Consider the following 21248-nt stretch of genomic DNA (forward strand, 5'->3'; position numbering starts at 1 on the left):
GGATTTCCCAGGCAAGAATACTGGAGTGGGTTGCCATTTCCTCCCCAGGGGATCTTCCCAACCCAGGGGCTGAACTCGAATCCCCTGCAGTGACAAGCAAATTCTTTACCACTGAGCCACCAGGGAAGCCCCATGAGTCTTTGATTCTACTTCAAAGAAAGAACACGGGGCTCAACCTACACCTTCCTGAGTCTTCTCTGCTCAGCCCCTGCTCCCCTCTCCTGGGCGCTCCTTCCCTTCCTTCCAGGTCACACCTCTAGATTTCCTTTCTTCCCAAAACCCGTCTCCCTATACTCAGAGATTTGTCCCTGTCACTCTCTCCTGGGGGGCTCTCTGAACTGGACACTGTTCATTATTCCAAAAGAATCAGAAGAATGTACTTGAAATATACAATAATACCTCTAAAACACATGCAGAACATGCTCCTTAGTTAATTTACAGTTTTAAACAACTAAAGAGTTGTTGCCCCAAATTAACAGAAACAGAAACAAGAAGAGATTTTTTTTCAATGATTTGAGTAGTTTTTAAAGTTTGATCTTATTTTTCCCCTCTGCTTCTGAGACGAAGTAATAGCAATGGATTTTTAAACTGCCATTCACTATAGAGAAATTACAAACACAAGAATAATAATGTCAAGCTTTGGGATCACGGGTCAAATCAACCTGGCCCATGTATGTAGTATTTAGGTGTCATAACTCATCTTAGGAAACTCCCCAATGTCCTGGAGATATTTTTTTTTTCCCTAGATAGAAATATATGTTACAACATTATTGTAAGTAAGCACTTAGAGGATTTTTAAATATTTTTAAAATGAATTCTCAAAGTAAAAATTTCCATTCTGGGATATCTCATTCCTTCCCTGGTGGCTCAGATGGTAAAGAATCTGGCTGCCAATGCAGCAGACCCGGGTTTGATCCCTGGGTTAGGAAGGTCCCCTGGAGAAGGAAATGGCAACCCACTCCAGTCTTCTTGCCTGGATAATTCTATGGCAAGAGGAGCCTGGCAGGCTATAGTCCATGGGGTCGCAAAGAGTCGGACAGGAGTGAGCAACTAACACTTTCACGTTCATATCTCATTCAAAACAAACTGTTTCAGTCTGAACTGAGATCTTATCAAAGCTCACTCCATTTTAAACCAAGGACATTTATTTCTTTACAGAAAAGCTCCATCTAGTTGGACTTGAAAAGCATTTGCAAGTCCTGAAATGAAGGTGGTTCGAGGGTCAAGACACCGCCACATTCACTCCTAAGGAAAAAAAAATCTAGAAAAACTACCTTTATTCACTATCCCTCCAATGAAATAAGAAGTATTTTGAAACTCATAAGCACCAAGTTTCACTATTTTCAATCACATCCCCAGTTACATAAGAAGCAGCTTGTCTCTGCGTGGAACCAACCTAAGCAGCAATGACAAAGCCCAGCCCAGCCCAAGGCCCAACTCCCTGCTCCCCAAGCATCTCAGCAGAGTCGACAGAAGCCAGGGCCCCATGCACGTGGCGACCTTACCGTCTCCCCACGAGGACCCCGGTTCCCGATGCTCCCCTTAGGTCCTGGATCTCCGGGCTCACCCTAGACATGAGAAACAGGGCTGAGACGACTCAAACTGTGGTTTCAGGACTGCGCTTGCTCTGGGTGATGTCACTGGCAGGTTGTCACAAGCTGCCAGCTTCACCTTTTAGATTCTGAGGTTAGTGAGTTTTTTACATTGCAGGGCTCATGCGTGAACGCCTGGAAGAGAATCCAGGCAGGCTTCCATGCTTCTTCTTTCCCTCATCACAGCAAGGGGACAGGCTGCCGGGGAGGAGAGAGAGGCAGGCACAGGAAAGAGGGCTGCGTGGAGTCAGCAGCGAAACCCCGAGGCCATATCCGGGGCAGAGAGGTGAGTCTGAGTTGCCTGAACTCACTGCTCTCCCTGAGAAATGCTGCGTCTCGGACGAAGGACAGCAGCTCTTCCCGGGGCTTACAGACCGTCAGCCTGCATCCAGCAAGCTGCTGTTACCCAAAGCCGCCGGGCTCTGGGGCCCTTGGACCAGCTGCGTGCGGCCAGCGAGGCTGCCGGCCCATCTGGAGAACACTCAGAGCGTCTGGAGGCAGTCCTGGGGGCTGCCGACGTGCCCTGGGCTCCCTGAACCATCCTCACGAGCCCGGACTTGGAAAGATGCGGCAGGCCAGCAGTGGCTGGTGTCCTAGCTATGCGAATACACACCAATCCACTGCTCACAGCCCATGCACACCCTCGAGGCGGGGACAGTGATCCCCCCGGCCCAGCTGCTGTCAGCGGGGGCAGCGGGTGGAAGAGACCAGAGGGGAGGAGAAGGATGTGCACACCAAGCAGCTGGACAGACTGACAGACGAGGGAGTCAGGATGGGGTGTTTGGGGGAGGGGCGGCTTGGCCTCCAGAAACACGCATTGCCCTTGTCCAGACAAACCTTTCTTCCCAGGGGCCCGGTTCTGCCGCGTTCTCCAGGAGCACCTGCGGTTCCCCCGCCTCCCTAGAGCAGGAGGAGGGGAGACAGGCAGTGAGACACCCACCCCTCCAAAGCCAAAGGGTCCGAATCCCACCTCCTGCGGCCCCCACTCTGCCTCTGCATGGAGGTCAGAACCTGCAGCTCTCTGCCACTTCCAGCCCTGGAGGCCCCGTGCAAACGTGCATGGAGAGGGCCTGTGCCAACCTAAAATTTGAGCGTGACCTCTTTTCACATGTGTGCACACATCCCAGGAATTAACGGTCACCTCCTGAGTTACCAACTAGGGACAAACATGCAGCTGTATGTGGCATTCCCTCCTCTCGCTTTCCACACCTCCCCACAAGCACCTGACTTCACTCGAACATCGAGTGAGAATACATCAACAAAGGGACACAGCCCTCAAAATGCAAGGCAGAAATGACCCTGCCGGGCCCAGCAAATCCAGATGGTGATGGCTGTTCGTATTGCTTGCTATTTGAAGAGTTTCACCTCACCTCTGCATCATCAAAAAAGAATTGACTAATCAGAGCTTAAATATATGTTAGAGAAAACACAAGCTTTAAAAATAGGTATCTATCAGATTTCAAATTGAGGAAAGACTTCCCAAGCAAATAGCGGTTCTCACGAAGTTCCTGCTGCCCCTGTAAAACACTTCTGGGCGTTTACGTAGCCTGGGGTCAGTTCTTCGTCGCTTTGTTAGTCATGACTATTTTCTCTAACAAACAGTAGGATGGCTCCCTCAGGATCACAGCAGACCCCAGGGACACCACAGTGTGGGTGTGAGGGCAGCCGGGCCAGCCTCAGCTACACCAACTTGCTTCTGCTCATCATCGCTAACAGCTGAGACAGATGCTGACGTCTGCCGTGGTGGCAAGTTTAAGGACCACCTTCCACATCACACTTAAGGGTAGGGGGATTTCCTTACACAGAATATCAAAGCACAGAAATAATTTCCAGCAGTACGGTGTAATCTGAGCATCTTAGTAGATTCATCTGACTTCCTGAGTCCACCCTAAGACTTCTGCAGTGAGGGATACCCACCCAGCTTATGTCCACTGGGACTTAGCCCAAAGAGTCCCAAGAAAAACAATATCTAACTTCCTCAGGGCGGATGAGCCAGTTGCTATGAGAACTGAGGTCTGTGTTACGAAAGTGTCGGGCTGAGGGGTCCTACCACCCACGAAACACGGGCTATCCATGCTGGCCATTTAGCGAAAGAGGGGTCAAGACGGACTTACTCAAGGTCCAAGCCAGACTTACCCGAGGTCCGGGAATGCCCTGTTCACCAATCAGGCCTGGAGGACCGGTGGGACCAGGCGGACCCTGGAGAAGTAAGATGCCCACATAAGTGCTGCGTGGAGGTGACCCGCCACGACCACCACAGGACCCACACAACGGGAGGTTACTCTGCACAGGAAGGAACGGCTCCCTGGCACAGGCCACAGCGTGGATAAACCTCAAAAACGCAATGTTGAGTGAAGGAAGCCAGACACAAAAGGCCACCTGGTAAATGCTTCTGTTTGTATAAAAGGTTCTGAAGATGCCAGTCCGCCAAGGCAGAAAGGGAATTGGTGGTTGCCAGGAGCTGGGAGGGCGGGATGCAGCATGACTGCTTAACGGGCACAGTGTCTCCCTGAGGGACAATAATCATGCTTTGAAACCTGATAGAGATGCTGCTTGGGCAACGCTGGGAATGCTCTCAGTGCCCCTTCAAAAGATTAAATTTTGTGTTCAATTTTGCAAACTGATTGTCACCTCAATTAAAAAAAAATACACGGCAAGACGTGGCTCAGTGGTAAAGAATCCACCTGCCAATGCAGGAAATGCAAGAGACGCAGGTTTGATCTCTGGGTTGGGAAGATCCCCTGGAGGAGGAAATGGCAATCCACTCCAGTATTCTTGCCTGGAGAATCCCACAGACAGAGGAGCCTGATGGGCCACAGTCCATGGGGTCGCCGAGAGTCGGACATGACTTAGCTACTAAACAACAACAGCAAGACATCTGGGAACGTATCACAGGATACGCAGGCATGCCGGGGTACTGACCTGTGCGCCTCTGGTCCCCTGCTCTCCTACAGGGCCCTGCTGGCCGGGGCCGCCCTGGTTGCCCTTTGAGAGGAGAGAAGAGGCAGGGAGAGGTCAGCCATCTGTGCTCCGGTCACATCTGGAGGAGGGTGCAGGGAACTGTCCCAGTGGTTGCGGGGGGTCAGAAGTAACACTGCAGCTCCAGGGAGAGGCATTGGACACACGGAGCCAGTTGTCACTTGGCACCCTTAGAATTGATTGCCCCGCTCATCTTACCTTTTCCTCAAGATGACTTCATGACATGAAGCTATTTCAGCCCGTACGTGTCTCACAGAGACAGCTGAGAGGCAGAGCCACCGAGGCCAGTAAGTGGGCACATCCCCAGCAGGAGATACCCAGGACACGGCCTCCTGCCTCTTTTCTGTTCCTCTCCTCCATCCCCCGTTCCCACAGCCACTTTCATTCTGATAATCATTCTCACTGCATCATCAAGATTTTCCCAAGCCTTTGCAGAAAAGGCTAAATTCAAGGAGATGGTAGGAAAGCTGCTGTTGGAGCCACAAGCCTCGATGGTGAAAGAGAGAGTCCCCCCCTCTGGGTGGGACGGGAGGGCCAGCCCCTGGAAGCCCCCGGTGAGTTATACGGAGATGACATCAAGGAGACGGCGGCGTAGAGGCTTTACCTTAGCTTCCTGCTGGTCCCCTTCGGCCAAAGCCACCCTGGGGAAAAACCACACAACTGTGAGGGGGAGGCAGAGAGGCTGGGGGAGACTGGGCACCTTCACCACACCCGCTGGGAGCCAGACGCTGTGCCTACCGGCCCGCAGGAAACTCTCACCAAGTGACACCTTCCCCACCCGCCAGCCCTCCCCGAGGGAAAGCTGTGCTCCCACGCTGCCCTTGTCAATCATCTAAATGGAAGATTTGAGAGTGACTTCAGACCTGCCAAGCAAAACAAGGAGTCCTCGGGCTACGTGGCCCCAGCCAGTTTCAAGAAAACAGGAATGCCGACCTGGCTATTTTTCTTGCATTTTCCTAACTGGAGGGAGAGGTAAGATGGCAATTATAATGGAAGGAAGCCCCAGACTCTCCACACTGTCCTGGCCAACTATAACACACACTCGGCTAAGTAACGTGTCCGGAGTACATGTGCGCTGACCTAAAAGCCCGGCTGTCTCGGTTTGAGCCCAAGACTTGGCAGCATCTTCCCCGACGCTCCAGAAGCGAACCTTAGTTCAAATAACCGTGGCCGCGCTTGCGCGTGCTCCAAGAAGTCCCGCTTGTGACTTCTTCCTTTTTGGTGGAAAGGTTTGGGGTGGGCACCCATCCTGGACACATCTTTGCGAGGTTAGGAGGTGGAATTCCAGAGCCTGTCATCAGCCAGCCTGTGACGGGCATGGCCCGTCTGCTTCCTCAACCCAAGAAGCACGCCCACTGTCCGCCGTGGACCAGTGCGGTGATATTCTGGGGCCACCGCTCTGCCGTGACTCACTGCAATGGCAGCTCCTCTAGCGAAGACCTGAGCCTCCGTCTAGGGACGAAACATGGACAGGTGGGAGAGGTGCAGCCAGGCCTCCACAGGGCACAATCTGCTCACTCCTCACAGTCATCCCTGAGTATTACCGGAGGTCACCTGTGCTCGGGCCTCAAAGGACAGGAGGCAGCCCAGGAGAGGACATCTTTCATCTCAGTGTGAGCCTCACTTGGGGAGCTCCCAAAACAAGTCCCAACTTGACCACACAGAACTCAAACCCCAAGTTTCTACCCATGCTTAGAAATACAACTGAGTTCTGTGCTCATCATGGAAACAAGTTTTGCCTCTGTTCACAGAGCTGGACAGCCCAACAGTAGAGTGTTTCCTCACTGCTTACCATTGTATAGATCAACAGTATTACTCAAAAATTACACTCGAGCCTTCTAAGAGAGCAGTTTTCAAAATTTAAGTTTTCTGCTGAACGTTAAAAGTAAGGTGATGCCCATAGCGTATCATCTGCTTACAGGTAAGAGTTGTTTCTTTTAAAAGCCGCTGTCAGCAGACACCCTTGGGTGATCCAGCTGTGGATCCCGCAGTGTGTGACTTCCCCGGGGGACACAGCGGAGGGGGCCCCGATCTCAACCCCCCCACCACCATCCCCAGCAAGATGCTGAGCAAACACCTGTCTCAGGCACCCACCAGCACCCTGAACTGACTAAGGATTCACAAGCTTCTGGACCATCTTCTTCCAGCTAGAGGGTCCAAGCTCCGGGTACCCCCTGGGCCCTGGAGGCATTCAAATGGCTTCTCAATGATCATCCATCCCCCTCTGACCTCAGCAATTCTTTAAGACAAAGACGAGGCAGTGAGTGGTCTGCAACAGGCATTTCTGAAATGCCTTGGAAAAGCAGCTGTGAGAAGCAGTTCACTGGAAATCTGGCTCTGGATTCACTGCTTGACTTACAGCAGCAGAAGAACAACAAACAATTATCAAACAAAATAAACATACACCCCGTCTGCCTCCCTACCCCTAATCCCCTCACTCTTTCTGTATTTCTGTTTGGATTTTTTAATTATTCAGTGGGATAAAGCCTGGCCGAATAGTCAAAAGCAGCAAAGTTATTACTTTTTAAAGTGTCTGTTTGGTCTGTTTTGGAGAAGGGCATGGCAACCCACTCCAGTGGGAGATTCTCTCTTGCCTGGAGAATCCCATGGACAGGGGGCCCTGGCAGGCTACAGTCCGTGGGGTCCCTAAAACCGGACAGGACTGAGTGACTTAACCCTTTGGTCTGTTTTGGGAGGGGAGGGAAGCAGACTCGGGGTGGGTCAAGAGTAAATGATAATGACAAAGGGTATGTAGAAGCAGCAACAGGTGGCTTCCAAAATCCCTTAATTCCCCCAATAAAAAGTTGCTCAGTAGCTCTGAGTAGGAAGTCTGGCAGAGTTAGGCAAATATTTCAAAGTCCCCCCCACCCCAAGCCCCAGGAGACACTCACGCTCTTCCCGGGTTCTCCAGGCCCTCCAGACACCCCATCTCTCCCAGGGAGACCCTGGCATGGGAAAGAAAACTGATGTAAGATTCTCCACAAAGAAGACTGTGTAACTCAAATTCTGCCCAAGACGCCGGGGGATGGGGTGCATACAGAGAGGGCCGGTCGCCCATGCCAGGGATGCCTCAGACACAGGTGCCCTCTGCCCCCCACGAGGCTTTGGCTTGACGTGTACTTTCTGGAAACATCTAGGGGGCACAAACTCCGCCCAGAAGAAGCCCCTCTTGGGAGGGGCTGTTTGGGTTCCCCTCGGAGACCCCTTCTCAAGCACGCATGGTGGCTTCCAGGCTCTCTGCTCCCGACCTCGACCTTATGCACCCACAGCCTCAAGGCCCCCATCCACAGCCCCCAGGGCTGGCAATGACCCAGGACGAGGCTAGCCCCCCGGGCCTGCAGCGCAGGGAGGGTCTAGGTGTGCAGAGCACTGTACCACGGGGCCGATGTCTCCGGTTTCTCCTTTGGCTCCTCTCTGCTGGCTGTCCTGTCCTGAATTGCCCTGAAAAGAGCACAGGTGGGGAATAAGTCACATATACAGAAAGCCACTGCTGCGGGGGGCCAGGGACCAAGAAAATTGCAGTGACGTCTGCAACTCAGTGCTTCAGCCACATCCCGTTCAGGTAATGCCCATCCCACCCGACAGAGCTTGCTGTGGGGTCAGCAATCGCTCTGAGCCCCAAATGGGGTGGGGGATGATGGCTCTTCCTCCCTGTTCCTTCTCCTGGGGAGGATGGGGGCCAGGTTCACACTTGCCTCATCCTGTCTGGACCCCAAGAGGCTGGCTCAGTGGTGGTCACTTGCTGACAGGTTTTATAGCCCCATAAAACAGGAAAAGCTGTAAACGCTTCTCTTTCTCTAACCCAAACTTAAAGCATCCCAAGACCACACTTTAGGGAAGCTTCTTGGGTCTTAATAGGAGAGGCTTTGCAAAGAATTATCTTGCAGTTAGAGAATAGAGACATATCTAGCCACCCCAAAATTCTAAGAAAAGGACAAACCACATATTTTGCCAGCATGCTTTAAAGCAATTTCAGCAGTGAAATCCTTCCTTTCAATCCGCTTCTCCCCACACCCCCTTCCCCAGGCTCAAGTCCGCATCAGTGATGAAGAGCAGCGTCCCTTACCGGGTCGCCTCTGATCCCGACATCCCACATCCCCTTCCCCAGGCTCAAGTCTCGTATCAGTGATGAAGAGCAGCGTCCTTACCGGGTCGCCTCTGATCCCTTCTCCCCACACCCCTTCCCCAGGCTCAAGTCTCGCGTCAGTGATCCCTTCGGTTCCCGGCATCCCACACCCTTCCCCAGGCTCAAGTCCCGTATGACTGATGAAGAGCAGCGCCCCTTACCGGGTCGCCTCTGATCCCTTCTCCCACACCCCTTCCCCAGGCTCAAGTCCCGTATGAGTGATGAAGAGCAGCGCCCCTTACCGGGTCGCCTCTGATCCCGACGTCACCTCTCTCCCCTTTGTCGCCTTTGGGTCCTTTGTCGCCCTAAATAAGAACCACAAGCAGAGCCTGAGAATGAGTCTTACATTTTCATCTCGCCCTCAAAATTGCGTTCATCCCATCACAGATCTTAAACTGAACAATGTTGCAGCATTTACCATTTACTCATCTGCCACAAAGGTAAAACTGTCCCCAAGCATTTCAGGTAACCCCCAAGTACTTATGGGGACCTGCGCTGCATCAGGTGGTGGGGACTTATTTCAACAAAACACACTCAGGTCTTGCCCCATGGGACATACTCTCCAAACAAGAAAAGACAATATAAATATGTCATGACTGACAGGGGACCTAGGAGATGCCAAGAACGCACCCCAAGAGGAGGTCAGGGAAGGCTGCCCAGAGGAAGCGGTCTTATACACAAGTAAAAGAAATCATCGTTGAGTGAAATATTTGTCGCTTTTCCAGGACAGCCACACTCTAGACATATACTTACCCTCCTTCCTGGACTCCCTTTCTCTCCAGAAGTACCGGGCAGCCCTTTGTCGCCCTGCCAAAGACAACAATAAAATGTCACTCCTGGTGCAGTGTCTGCTGTAGGCTGATGGATCAGTCACCAGCATCTTCAGGCCCAAGCGGTTTGGACTTAAGAGTGGAAACTCACTTACATCTTCACCATCAAGACCATCCAGTCCAATTTCTCCTAATTCACCCTGTCAGGGGACAAGACACACGAGTGAGTGCAAAATCTGGCAGAATACCGGGAAAGTTTTAAACATACAAAGAAAACCAGGCTGAAGTACCTTCTCTCCCGGGAATCCACGAGAGCCCTGGAAGGGAAGGGAAGAAGGAAAGTGAGCTCCTTCCTGGAGGCTGGAGAGGGTAGGCCAGAGCAGGCTAAGGGCTGACCTCCCCCGTCCCCAACACGAAGCGCGGGCTCTAAAAATTCAGTGTTAGAGATTCACCTGTTGGGATAGCTTTCTCTCCATCACAAGGGGATTACAAGGCTAACCTGCCTGGACCTGAGTACGTGGGTGTTGTTGGCCCCCCGGGAGCAGGGGCACTGCAGGCCAGGGGCAGGAGCTCCGAGGAGGCCCTTGGTAGCCCTGCAGTGTGGGGGCCGGTCCCTTGACACAGGCTCCCAAACTCCAGCAGATGGAGAAGATTCATCTGCCCTTGATCCAAGTATTTCACACACAGAAACTTCCAGCACGGGAGTCCTCTCCCAAGCTCCGCCCCCCATTTCCCTCACTCCCCCCAGGTCCAGGGCTCTACAGACTCTGGGCACTGGCCCTCTCTCTGCCCAGCCCAGGTTCTCTCTGTCCTGTCAGTACCTGCTGGTCGCTTCACATTGCCACAGGCAACTTGTCTCTCCAACCTCAGGTTCCCCTCCCAACGTGGCCTGTGCTCCTGAACCCGCCAGGCCCGGGGCCGCCACCATGCGAGGCCACTGGCTGCCCAGCGCTGAGCGGAGAAGCCGGGCGGGCATCTTCCTCCCCCAGAAGGCTCTGGGAGGAGCTGTCTCCCTCTGCACACGTGCGGGGCTGCAGGGGTCCCCTCCCCACACCGAGGGGCACCCACACTCTACCTTGACTCCTCTCTGCCCGGGGCAGCCCTGGAAACCTTGAGTGCCGTTCACGCCAGGAGGACCGCGTTCACCCTGTGGGGAGATACAAAGGGGATCTGCAGGTTGGAACTTCTTGTCGAGTGTGCCCACTGAGCGGGCATCCTTGAGGAGGGCTTGCATTAGGCGGGGCTGATGGGTGACGTGCCAGGCGGGCCTCCAGCCTCGCTGCACTGGGCCTGGAACCTGCAGCTCCCTGCCCCGGAGGGAGACGGTCTGGGGCAGTCAGCAGCACAGGGCACCTCCTGGCGGGTAGAGGACGAGTAGGCCCTGGGGGGCTCCATCTGGTGAGGACTGGCCCCGTGGAGGGCCCTCAGGCTGGCTGCTCCTCAGTGTGGTCCCTGGTTTCAGTTCTCCAATGAGTCCAGGCCCAGCGCTGACACCCAGCTCTGCTGATGGGACCTTGGTGGCTTCCAGTCCTTCCAGACCTTTGTCCTTCCTGGGACGACCTTCCAGCCCTCCCACTGGGGCTCTCTATCCCCACCAGGAGCTCTCTATCCCCACCCCAGGACCTCTCTATCCCCACCAGGAGCTCTCTATCTCCATCCCAAGGCTGGGCCTTGTCGGTTCTCAAAAACCTCTCAAGTCACTTCTGGGACAGGTTCTGCTTCCCAAAGGCCCTGCTGCAGATTCCACCCACCCCCACTGGACGCCTTGGCTCCTGATAACCCAACCGCCCTCGGGGAGACTCCTCTCAAAGGGTGCCACCCCTAAAATCCTGCCAAGGTTTCTCCTGCACCCCAATCCACCCCCCTCACCTCTCGCCTGGGTATCTGAATTTGGTAGATGCTGGGTTTGGTATCCCCAGTGGCCCTCTGTCTCCAAAGCCACTCTGTCCCCCTTCTGAGATGGAACAAGTGAAGACCTACACTTCATACCCACATGCATCAGACCAGTTCCTGTAGCACAGAACTCCGAGTCGAGTTGTTAAGACAGATAGGAATTCATGGTTTTCCCAGTGGAAAAGATTGGACATGAAAGAGATGAACTCCACAATTCAGTCCCAACATGTAAGGAACAAGGAGGGAATAAAGACTTAAGGAATAAAGCAACGTTGACTTACAGGTCCACCTTCGTCACCAGGATAACCTCGGTAGCCATCTTCTCCAGGAATGCCCTAGAACAAAGTCACCAGTTCCTTGGTTAAGAGCTGTGGTTTTCTTTGTTTCCTACTTAAGCATCTCCCTGATCCTCCTTCACGCAGTAGAGCCATGTGTTAGGTGTCCCTTGAACGTGACAGCTTTCTACACATTATTTCAGTGCAATTATTCTATCAGGATCTTTAAGGTTCTTGATCTACCAAGAAATACTGTGTGAAGTCCTGTAACTTAGAAGCAAATGCAAAGAATCGTGCTGACCATCATAGTGAGGCTGCCAGTCAATGATGCCCCTGGTCTCAACATGGTTTTATAAAATAAAGCTACAATGCAGAACTGAACCCTATGGAAAGGGAAGCAGGAGCAGACACGGGGAAGGGTCTGCCCCTCAGACCCCCCGTCTTACAGCACAGCTATTCCTGTTCCTTCCCCTCCATCTCCCTGCTGCGACAGTGGAGAAATCTCTCAGCCGGAGCAGTGCCAGCTCTGAAGCTAGTCTCAGGTGAAAAAGAGGGTAAAGCCACCTACCTTTGGCCCGATGCTGCCTATGGGCCCTCGGTCTCCTCTTTGTCCAGAGCATTTGCAGGGAATCCCACAGCAGGCTTTCTCAGCAATGTTGTCCTACCGAGACAAAAGGCAAAGTTCACCCCTCAGTAACTGCCTAGGAAAAAATCGTAAGTCTGAGGAATGTGGCATTCACAGCAAGAAATGACATCACTCCCAGTGGCATTTCCTCGAAGACTTAGCCTTCAGCATGCTATGGGATGTCACAAACAGAGTCTGAAGAGCCACCAAAGATAATACATCCTATTCATAAAATATTCACCTAAGGCTGGGCCTTACTTCTAAAGTTTCCAGCATAGACAGTCAAGCTTCAGTTGCTAAGTATAACATAGACATTTTTAAGCTGCAAAAAGCAAAGCCTAACAAACCCTTGCAGACGTCCAGGATGGAAGAGGGTTTTAGAGCAGACCAAATGTCTTTCCCTGAGCCCTGGGCAGAGTCACAGAACAGGGTACCTGCCTTGAGAGAAGGCCTAGGAGTGGCCATGGGGTGGGGTCCCTGCCTGAGCCATGAGCACCCCAACCTCTGGTCACCAAGGCCTCCAACATCCATCAGACACCCTGGACACGACCTCCCAGCGCAGCCCCTGGCCTCATGTGGGAAAGCGCACACCCAGGACATATTTCCACCTGCTGAACTCATGAGGGTCAATGCATTTGCTTGTAGTGAATTTCCTGGAATTCTCACGCTCTCCCAAGTCCAAAATTTGTCTACTAACCTCCTTCCACTCAAAAAAAAAAAAAAATCCTAACTCCGGTCCTAGGAAGAAGGCAGGAAGGAAAGAATGGGCAGAGTCACTGAATTCTGCAGTTCACTGCTGCCTCCGCCAAAGAGTCTCTGAGTTGAACACTCAGGCCCACATCCCAAAACCCCCAGGCTCACCCCTAGCCCAGGAGTTAAACCCACCAGCTGAGAGGTTGAACTCAGGGGGATTAGGAAGCCTCATGGTCTGTCCTCATTTGCAGCAAAGAAAACTAGAAGAGAAGGCGACAGAAGCCCCTTTCCACCCAGAGATGATCTCTCTTTCCTGCCTACTCTTGTCTTCCCTGTTTTTGGCTTGGAGCGGGTTGATCTCAATGTTACGTCTTCTCAGCCGTCTTATAAAGGGGAAAACGCCTCGTTCACGACGTAGAGGCCACTCTGAGGCAACGCTGCCTGGACACCCGTCTCCCAGGTGGCCGTCTTTCCAGTCCTCAGAGAGTTCCCTTCCGAGGACTCGTGTGGTGGCAACAAAGCAGGTCCCTAGTGAATCAGATGAGTTAAACTGCCCACCCAGGAGTCTCTCCTCCATTTGCCTGGTGATAACGGACTGTATTATCCTGGGATGCCCCAACCTGCGGCATCTAGACCAACATGTACACAGACACACAAAACACTCACAAGCTGCTCGGCTAGTTCGTAGTCCAGGTCCAGCAAGTTCAGCCTCAGGGGCCGGTTGTACGTGAACCCTCGCCCGAACTCCAGCTGCATGAGCTGCTCCAAGTTGGCGACGCGTTCGAGGCCCACCAAGATCAGAGCTCGGACACCTGCAGGGACAGGTCCACTTAAGACTGCTCACGTGGGCGTTCAAGAAACACAGCGCTTTCCTCCCACCTCTATTTTTTAAAGAAAACTTCAGTATAAACATTTGGCTTTGTAGTGAGGTGGATGAGCCTGGAGCCTGTTACACAGAGGAAAGTACGTCAAAAAGAGTAAAACAGATATCGTATATTAACACGCATATATGGAATCTAGAAAAATGGCCCTGATGAACCTATTTGCAGAGAAGGAATGGAGACATACAGACATAGAGAATGGACTTACAAACACAGCAAGGGAAGGAGAGGGTGTGACGAACTGAGAAAGTAGCACTGATACACACACTCTCACGTGTAAAATAGATATTAATAACTAGTGGGAAGCTGTTGTATGACACAGGGAGCCCGCCTGGCGCTCTGTGATGACCTGAAGGGGTGGATGGGAAGGGAAAGGGAGGTTCAAGAGGGAGGGAATATGTATATGACTATGACTGGTCTCGTGGTGGTGTACAGCAGAAACCTATACAACACTGTAAGACAATTATCCTCCAGTTAAACACAATAAAACAAATAAATAAAAGTTGACCTTTAACTGACATGCATGTAATCACACTATTGGCTGTTCTGCAGAGCTGCAATACTAGAACTCTGTACTCCTCTGAGCAATTGTTCCCAAGGTGTCAAAAAGCACACTGATGGACGTGACTATAGGAAGCGACACTGTCCTTTATGACACACATAAATGCTCAAGTTCCGGTCCCACCTAACACAGATGTGCCGTGGGAAGGCTGAAATCCCACGCCTCCAAAATCAGATGACAGGAGCTTCCTCTCCATTGCTCTGGAGGAGCAAGCTAATAAGCTGAACATTCCTGAGCTAAGTCATGCTTCCATAAATTCTTCTTAAACCTCTGACGTTGGCACTTACTTTTTCGATCGTCAGTGCTATCAAATTCCAAAGCAAATGATCAAATAGTACATCTGGTAACAGGTACCACTGCAAACCAGTCACAATAAATTTGGGAAGTATGCTTTCATTATTTTATGTTAACTTTGCCTAACATTATACTATTTTTGAGCTGTGATAACTGCAAACCCAAAACACAGTAATTCCTAAGTTAAACGATACAGCCAAATGAATCAAAACTTCATGTTATTTTGCAAAAGCATCAAGCTTTCTAGATGTTGTACCACATGAATGAGCCTAGGACACCATGGGGTCTGTATCAGGACTTTGGTCTATGTGAGGGGTACTTGCTGGTTCATCCCATGGCCTCAGGCAGGTGAAAGAGGACCAAGATGCTGGACAGAGGTGCCCGCAGGACAAGCCGCTGCCCCACAGGGTCTGTTAGCAAACTCTCCAGCCCAGCAGTACACCTGCTTCCCATTTGTAGAAACCCCCCAGAACCCACCTTCTTGTCGGAGTTCCTCTGATGCTCTTTGTAAATCAGCCAGATCCCCATCCACTCCATCGGTAAAATGAATGACCACCTGAAGATAAAAGATGTGTGAAAACCCAGCTGAAATTAAAAAGAAACATCACAGACCCTTGCAAGGAACATTAGCCAGTTAAAATCTTTCACCTCACGGTGGAGGAAACAGGGGGCCAAGGTTGAAAACCAATTACCCCCTATTCATAGTTCCTTGATACTGTGCAATAGATGGGATATAAAATAAATGGGTATGTTGCAGGGCTTGATTTATTAAAAAGCACCAGCAACAATGGAAATAAAAATTTTATCTCATCCTCTTTATTTAGGGGACATAGCTTCACACGTGTGTGGGGGGAAGGGGTGTGCATGTGTGTTGTGGGCTGGACTGCGTCCCTCTGAAAGTCACAGTTTGAAGTCCTAACCCTCAGTGCTTCAGAGTGTGACTGTATGTGGCAACGGGGCTTTTAAAGAGGCAATGAAGTAAATGAGGTCATCAGAGTGGGCTCTCATCCAATGTGGCCAGTGTCCTTCTAAGAAGAGGTGATGGGACACAGACACAGAGAGGGGAAACCACATGGAGACAGAAGAGACAACGCCATCTCCAAGCCCAGTTGAGAGACCTCCCAAAAAACTACCCTGCCTCCCCCCGATCCCAGACCTCCAGCCTCCCAGGCTGCGAGAGAACAAATTACTGTTGTTTAAGCCACCCCGCCTGCGGAGCTCTGTTATGGCAGCCCTGGAGAACTGATGTGTGTGTGTGTGTGTGTGTGTGTGTGTACAAACATAGAAAGAGAGATAAAATTATATACAAATAGAGAACATAACATATTTAGAGGGCAGGGCTATGGTTAAACATGCATTAGTCACAAATTCAACTCATTCAAGCTTAATTACTGATTTTCAAGTTTTGTTTTTTTTAAGAGCTTTAGTAAAACAAAGATATTTCATTTCAGCTCAGTTGATGATAAAGGACTCTTATACACAGGCACCACCAACCCCACCAAACATGAAGAACATCCAAAGAAGAACAGTTTGGGGACGGGGCTTTCAGGGCGTCAGTAAAACTGAGAGGTGACACAGGAAGTAGAAACGCGGCGGCCGCCCTGACCTTCACGTTGTCCATCGAGGCCTGCCGGAACTTGTTCTGGTAGAGCTTCAGCGTGTCCGCAGTGAGGACGTAGGGGTGCTGGGCACGCATGTTCTGGAACTTCTCAAACAGCTCCGGCTGGTACTCAGCAAAGTCAAAGGCCTCAACAGGGCCCGAGGGCGTGAGGGCCACCACAGACACCCGCACGGTGGGCAGCTGGCTGCCGCTGCAGCTGATCTTCTGCATCTGACTGATTCTCCTCAGGATGGTGTCCACCTTGGGCTCGAGGCCCTTCTGAGCCACAAAGACATTCTGATCTCCTGAACCATCGAAGCCCAGAATCACATCCAAGTTACAGGCTATAAAGGGAGAAGCAGGCCATGAGCTCAAAGTCAAGCTGCTGAGACGCTTTCAACGTACAGGCACAGCTGGGGACGCGGACCGGGAACACGCTCACTCAAGGGCAAGATGAGATCGTCTGTGTACGAACTCTGAGAAGCAACTGGATCTGCCTCTCTCACCGGGAAAATGCATACTGACTCTTAGGAACCAAAACTGTTGGCATTTTAGTATGTTGGCTTTGGGGACTTAATCAGCCCTAGCACAGAATATAGCCAGTGTCTAGATGCATCCCAAGTGTCGGCTTTAGATTAAACACACTTGAGAATTCAAACACTCTGGTCTCAAATAATCTAAGGAACCTACAAATTGAAATAGACATCAATCAGTCTGAATTATTTAGAGGATTAGACAGGACGGGTAAATCTGGTAAGAGCAAGAAAAGACAGACATCCACTCCTATCCGGGAAACACATCCTATCTCAGAGGCAGGTGACAACCAGGACCCAACCACATGGATGTAAGTCAGTCCCAGAAGCAGCAGGTGCTGCAGGAGACCCAAGGCCAGCACTGGGCATCTGGGCAACCAGATAACATGCCAGCATTGAAAAGACAAGATTGAATATATGCACCTAAAGGACGTTACCTTTGGAAACGTCAGTCACGCCTGGACATAAGGTTTCATGCATTGCATCGTGCAGAGTTTCCAAAACCTGCTCGCTCAGTTCCGACAGCTCCTGGACGTTCCCCACCCGGAAGGCCGTGGCACTGTTGGATGCTATCTTCCCAACCTCCTCCGAGTCGATGTTCCTTACGCCCACCGCAAACACCTTGACGCCTCTCTGCGTGAGCGCCATGCTTGCCTCCTGAGCGTCCTCCACCGATTTGCCCCCCGTGATCACAAAGGCGATCTGCGGGACCCTCTGGTCCAGGCGGCTGCCCGCCTCGGGCACGAAGTGGTTCCGCCGCAGGTGCTCCAGGCCCACCTTGGTGTTCGCGTGCCTCCCCCCTTTGTAGACCACCTTGTTTATGGCGTCAATAATCTGCTGCTTGGTGGGGAAGTCCTTCAGGAAGAACTCGTCGGTGGGGTCAGAGTTGTATTGGACCAGCCCCACCTGGATGGAGTCGCCCCCTTCATAAACCGTGTCCACAATTTCTGACACAAAACGGAGCACTTCCTGGAAACTGTCTCTCCGGAAATTGATGGAACCATCCAGCAGGAACACAATGTCGGCTTTCTTCTTCTCTAAAGTTGATGACAATGAGAAAAGGGGAAATTCAATTTCCATACCCAGAACAAAATCACCAAGCAGAAAATGATTAAAATAAGGCCTTTCTGTCATTCATTCACCGTGAACACCTTGGCTCTAGTCCATGACTCTATAGTTACCAGATTCACAGCTCTCAAACCATCATGCCCAAAACAAGAAGATAAATGATAAATTATCTAAATGAAAGGAAAGGAGCTGTGAGAACTCAGCAGATCCCCAGTTATCCCATGCAAAATGGGGTTATGCCATGGATTCACCAGTCCATGGTATCAAGTGTTTATGCCACTGGAGTCTTTCTCCCTGGTCAAAAGAAAGGACAGTGTCTGGCAGTAGGGGGGACATGTCCTAGAGGCAAGGCGAGGGAAGGCTGGAGAAAGACTGGGAAACAGGAAGCAGACCGCATGCACCTTCGGAGCACTGCTAGACAGCATGCCAGTGCTTTGTTGGAGAGAATTTCCCAATTCTAACCAAGATTTGAGAATGGAATTGAGAGAAGGGAGATCCAGGGCAGTGTGGAATGTCCCACCACCAGCACAGAAGGAGGATATGAAAGAGCTAAGTGGAATGTGATGCCTCATGGTAAGCAACCCTAATCGTTTGCTCAGATGTCTGCATGGCCATCACCTGCGGAGGAGCTGAGAAAGACATGGGTTGGTGGAGGAACCCAACTTGCTCTTGGCAGCACCCAAGGTCAGATTCAGGAGCATGAGGTCAAAGCTATAGGTGGACAGCTCTCAATTCCCCCAGGGAGGTGCACTCAGCCCAAGGAAGGAGGGTTGCCTCTGTCCCACCTAGGACAGAGGCTGCCTTTCAATCATGTTTGGAGGGGCATGGACTGGACAACTTCAATGGTGCCACTTTATTCTGAGAGCCAATGAGTCTGTGGCTAACCCTCAATGCACTATTACAGAGCATCTCAATAGGGCTACAGCTAGTCTCATGGAAACTCATGGAAGAAGCAAGGACCTTTTGCTTTCTGAAATGGTTCCTTCTATTCCTCCTACAATTTCAACTGAGTTATTCTTCTTGTATTTAATTTCTAGGGACTTCCCAGATGGCTCAGTGATAAAGAATAAACTTGCCAATGTAGGAGACTTGGGTTCGATCCCTGAGTGGGGATCCCCAGGAGAAGAAAATGGCACCATACTCCAGTATTCTTGCCTGGGAAATCCCATGGACAGAGGACCCTGGCAGGCTACAGTCCATGGCGGGGGGGCGGGGGGGGGGTGGCAGGGCGGGTCACAAAGACTCAGGCATGACTTAGCAACTAAAAAAACATTTAATTTCTAACAGTATCACTGCCACAAATCTGAGAGAAGAAAATCATTAAAATGAATGCTGATTGCTTTTTTTCAATTAAAAAATAGTTCGTGTTCCCTCAGAATGGCCACCATCAAAAAATCTACAAACAATAAATGCTAGAGAGGGTGTGGAGGAAAAGGAACTCTCTTGCATGGTTGGTAGAAACGTAAATTAATGCACCCACTATGGAGAAGAGTATGGAGATTCCTTACAAAACTAGGAATAAAACTACCATACGACCCAGTAATCCCACTACTGGGCATATACCCTGAGAAAACCATAATTGAAAAGGACATATGTTACCTCAATGTTCATCACAGCACTATTTACAACAGCTAGGACATGGAAGCAACCCAGATGTTCATTGACAGATGAATGGATAAAGACGCTGTGGTATGTATATACGATGGAATATTACGCAGCCATAAAAAGGAACACATGTGAGCCAGTTCTAATGAGATGGATGAACCTACAGCCTATTATACACAGTGAAGTAAGCCAGAAAGTAAAAAAAATAAATATCATATACTAATGCATATACGTGGAATCTAGAACGATGGTGCTGATGAACCTATTTGGAGGGCAGCAATGGCGACACAGACACAGAGAACAGAGGGACACGGGGCGGAGGAGGGGAAGAAGAGGATGGGACAAATGGAGAGTAGCAAACAAATACATTACCATATGTAAAATGCACAGCCAGTGGGAATTTGCTGTATGAAGCAGGGAGCTCAAATCGGTGCTCTGTGACACCCCAGAAGGGTGGGACGGGGTGGGAGGTGGGAGGGAGGTTCCAGAAGGAGGGGCTGTGTGTATACCTATGGCTGATTCATGTTGATACATGGCAAAAACCAACTCAATATTATAAAGCAATTACCCTTCAATTAAAACTGAATAAAAATAAAATAATAACCACTTTGTAGTCCCAGGGCCCAAGCACATACCTGGCCTTGAAGGAGAGGGTGTGTCCACTCCCGGAGGTGCAGGGGTGACCCCGGAGGACCCAAAGGAATTCACGATCCTTTCTTCTATGCTGGGGAGGTCTCTGAACTCCCGCACCGTGAAGACAAGCCTGGGATCGCTGGTGATGGTCTGCAGCTCTGTTCTGTCAATATTTCGGTCTCCAACCCTAAGCTCGCAATTCCTGCAGATTTTATCACCTGGGAATACCTGGAAATATCATCCTGGGATTTTCCACCCAGAAATAGAACCAGGTGTTGGGGCACCCCATCTTCTATCCGGCTCCCGGCAGACTTGACAAAGTAATTCCTTGCCACGAATTCCAGAGCCTTGCCAGTGTTGAGAGGAGACCCCCCTTTGAACCTCAGGCGACGTATGGCATCCAGCACGCTGGCCTGGGATTTATAGGTCTTTAGTTGAAATTCTGGGAAGACGTCGTTGCTGAACTGCAGGACCCCAATTCTCACTTTGTTGGGACCGACGTTGAGTCTCCGCACGATCCTGATAACAAAGTCCCGGATGTGTGCGATGCCATCCGGCTTCACGCCATCAGAGCTGTCGATGAGGAAGACAATGTCCGCAGCGTCGCTCTCCACAGCTGCGGGTGAGGAAAAGGAAAGCTCAGCACAGGACTGGCGCGCATCTGGTTTCATTTCTGAACTTCGCACTCCATTACACCATCATGCTAATTAACGTGAAAACTACCAGCCAACGTGCGTGTCTTTGTCTCCCAGGTTTTCTATCAATCATTACATATTGGGCCTTTTGCATCAAAACAATTTCTGCTTCTTGAAATATTGTTAGTTCTCCAAAACTTCCCCTTTCTGAGTTTAATGGTGGCTTTGCAGTCTGGGTTACAACTTCTTTCAAAATCAATAGCGCTTAGAAACAAATCCTGGGTGACCATAATCTATGAATCATGACCTGTTACTACCAGCAGAGACTGAGATCACCCAGACCAACATCTCTTATTATTACGCAAGAAAAGAGAGACAGCTGAGGACAAAGGCCACCACTTAGCTAGTGACAGCCAGGAGAAACCCAACTCTCTCCCAGGGTGTTTGATTCACAGTATTTCTTTTTCCTCACATATCTCTAGCA

The 21248-nt window shown here is 50.9% G+C and overlaps 1 protein-coding gene across 1 annotated transcript in view; it reads right to left on the minus strand.

The window, feature by feature from the left end:
- The window catches only part of COL6A3 (collagen type VI alpha 3 chain), a 90950-nt gene that overhangs the window by 28294 nt on the left and 41408 nt on the right, over positions 1-21248 (minus strand). The window contains 20 exon segments of the mRNA XM_070368546.1: positions 1506-1568; positions 2430-2492; positions 3729-3791; positions 4515-4577; positions 5171-5212; positions 7463-7516; positions 7947-8012; positions 8940-9002; positions 9451-9504; positions 9623-9667; positions 9758-9784; positions 10543-10614; positions 11642-11695; positions 12204-12296; positions 13620-13765; positions 15168-15246; positions 16297-16634; positions 17261-17860; positions 20132-20314; positions 20317-20745. Of these exon segments, the coding sequence (XP_070224647.1) occupies positions 1506-1568; positions 2430-2492; positions 3729-3791; positions 4515-4577; positions 5171-5212; positions 7463-7516; positions 7947-8012; positions 8940-9002; positions 9451-9504; positions 9623-9667; positions 9758-9784; positions 10543-10614; positions 11642-11695; positions 12204-12296; positions 13620-13765; positions 15168-15246; positions 16297-16634; positions 17261-17860; positions 20132-20314; positions 20317-20745 (2597 nt within the window).

Source organism: Bos mutus, chromosome 3 (genome assembly GCF_027580195.1).
Source record: "Bos mutus isolate GX-2022 chromosome 3, NWIPB_WYAK_1.1, whole genome shotgun sequence".
Classification (NCBI taxonomy): domain Eukaryota; kingdom Metazoa; phylum Chordata; class Mammalia; order Artiodactyla; family Bovidae; genus Bos; species Bos mutus.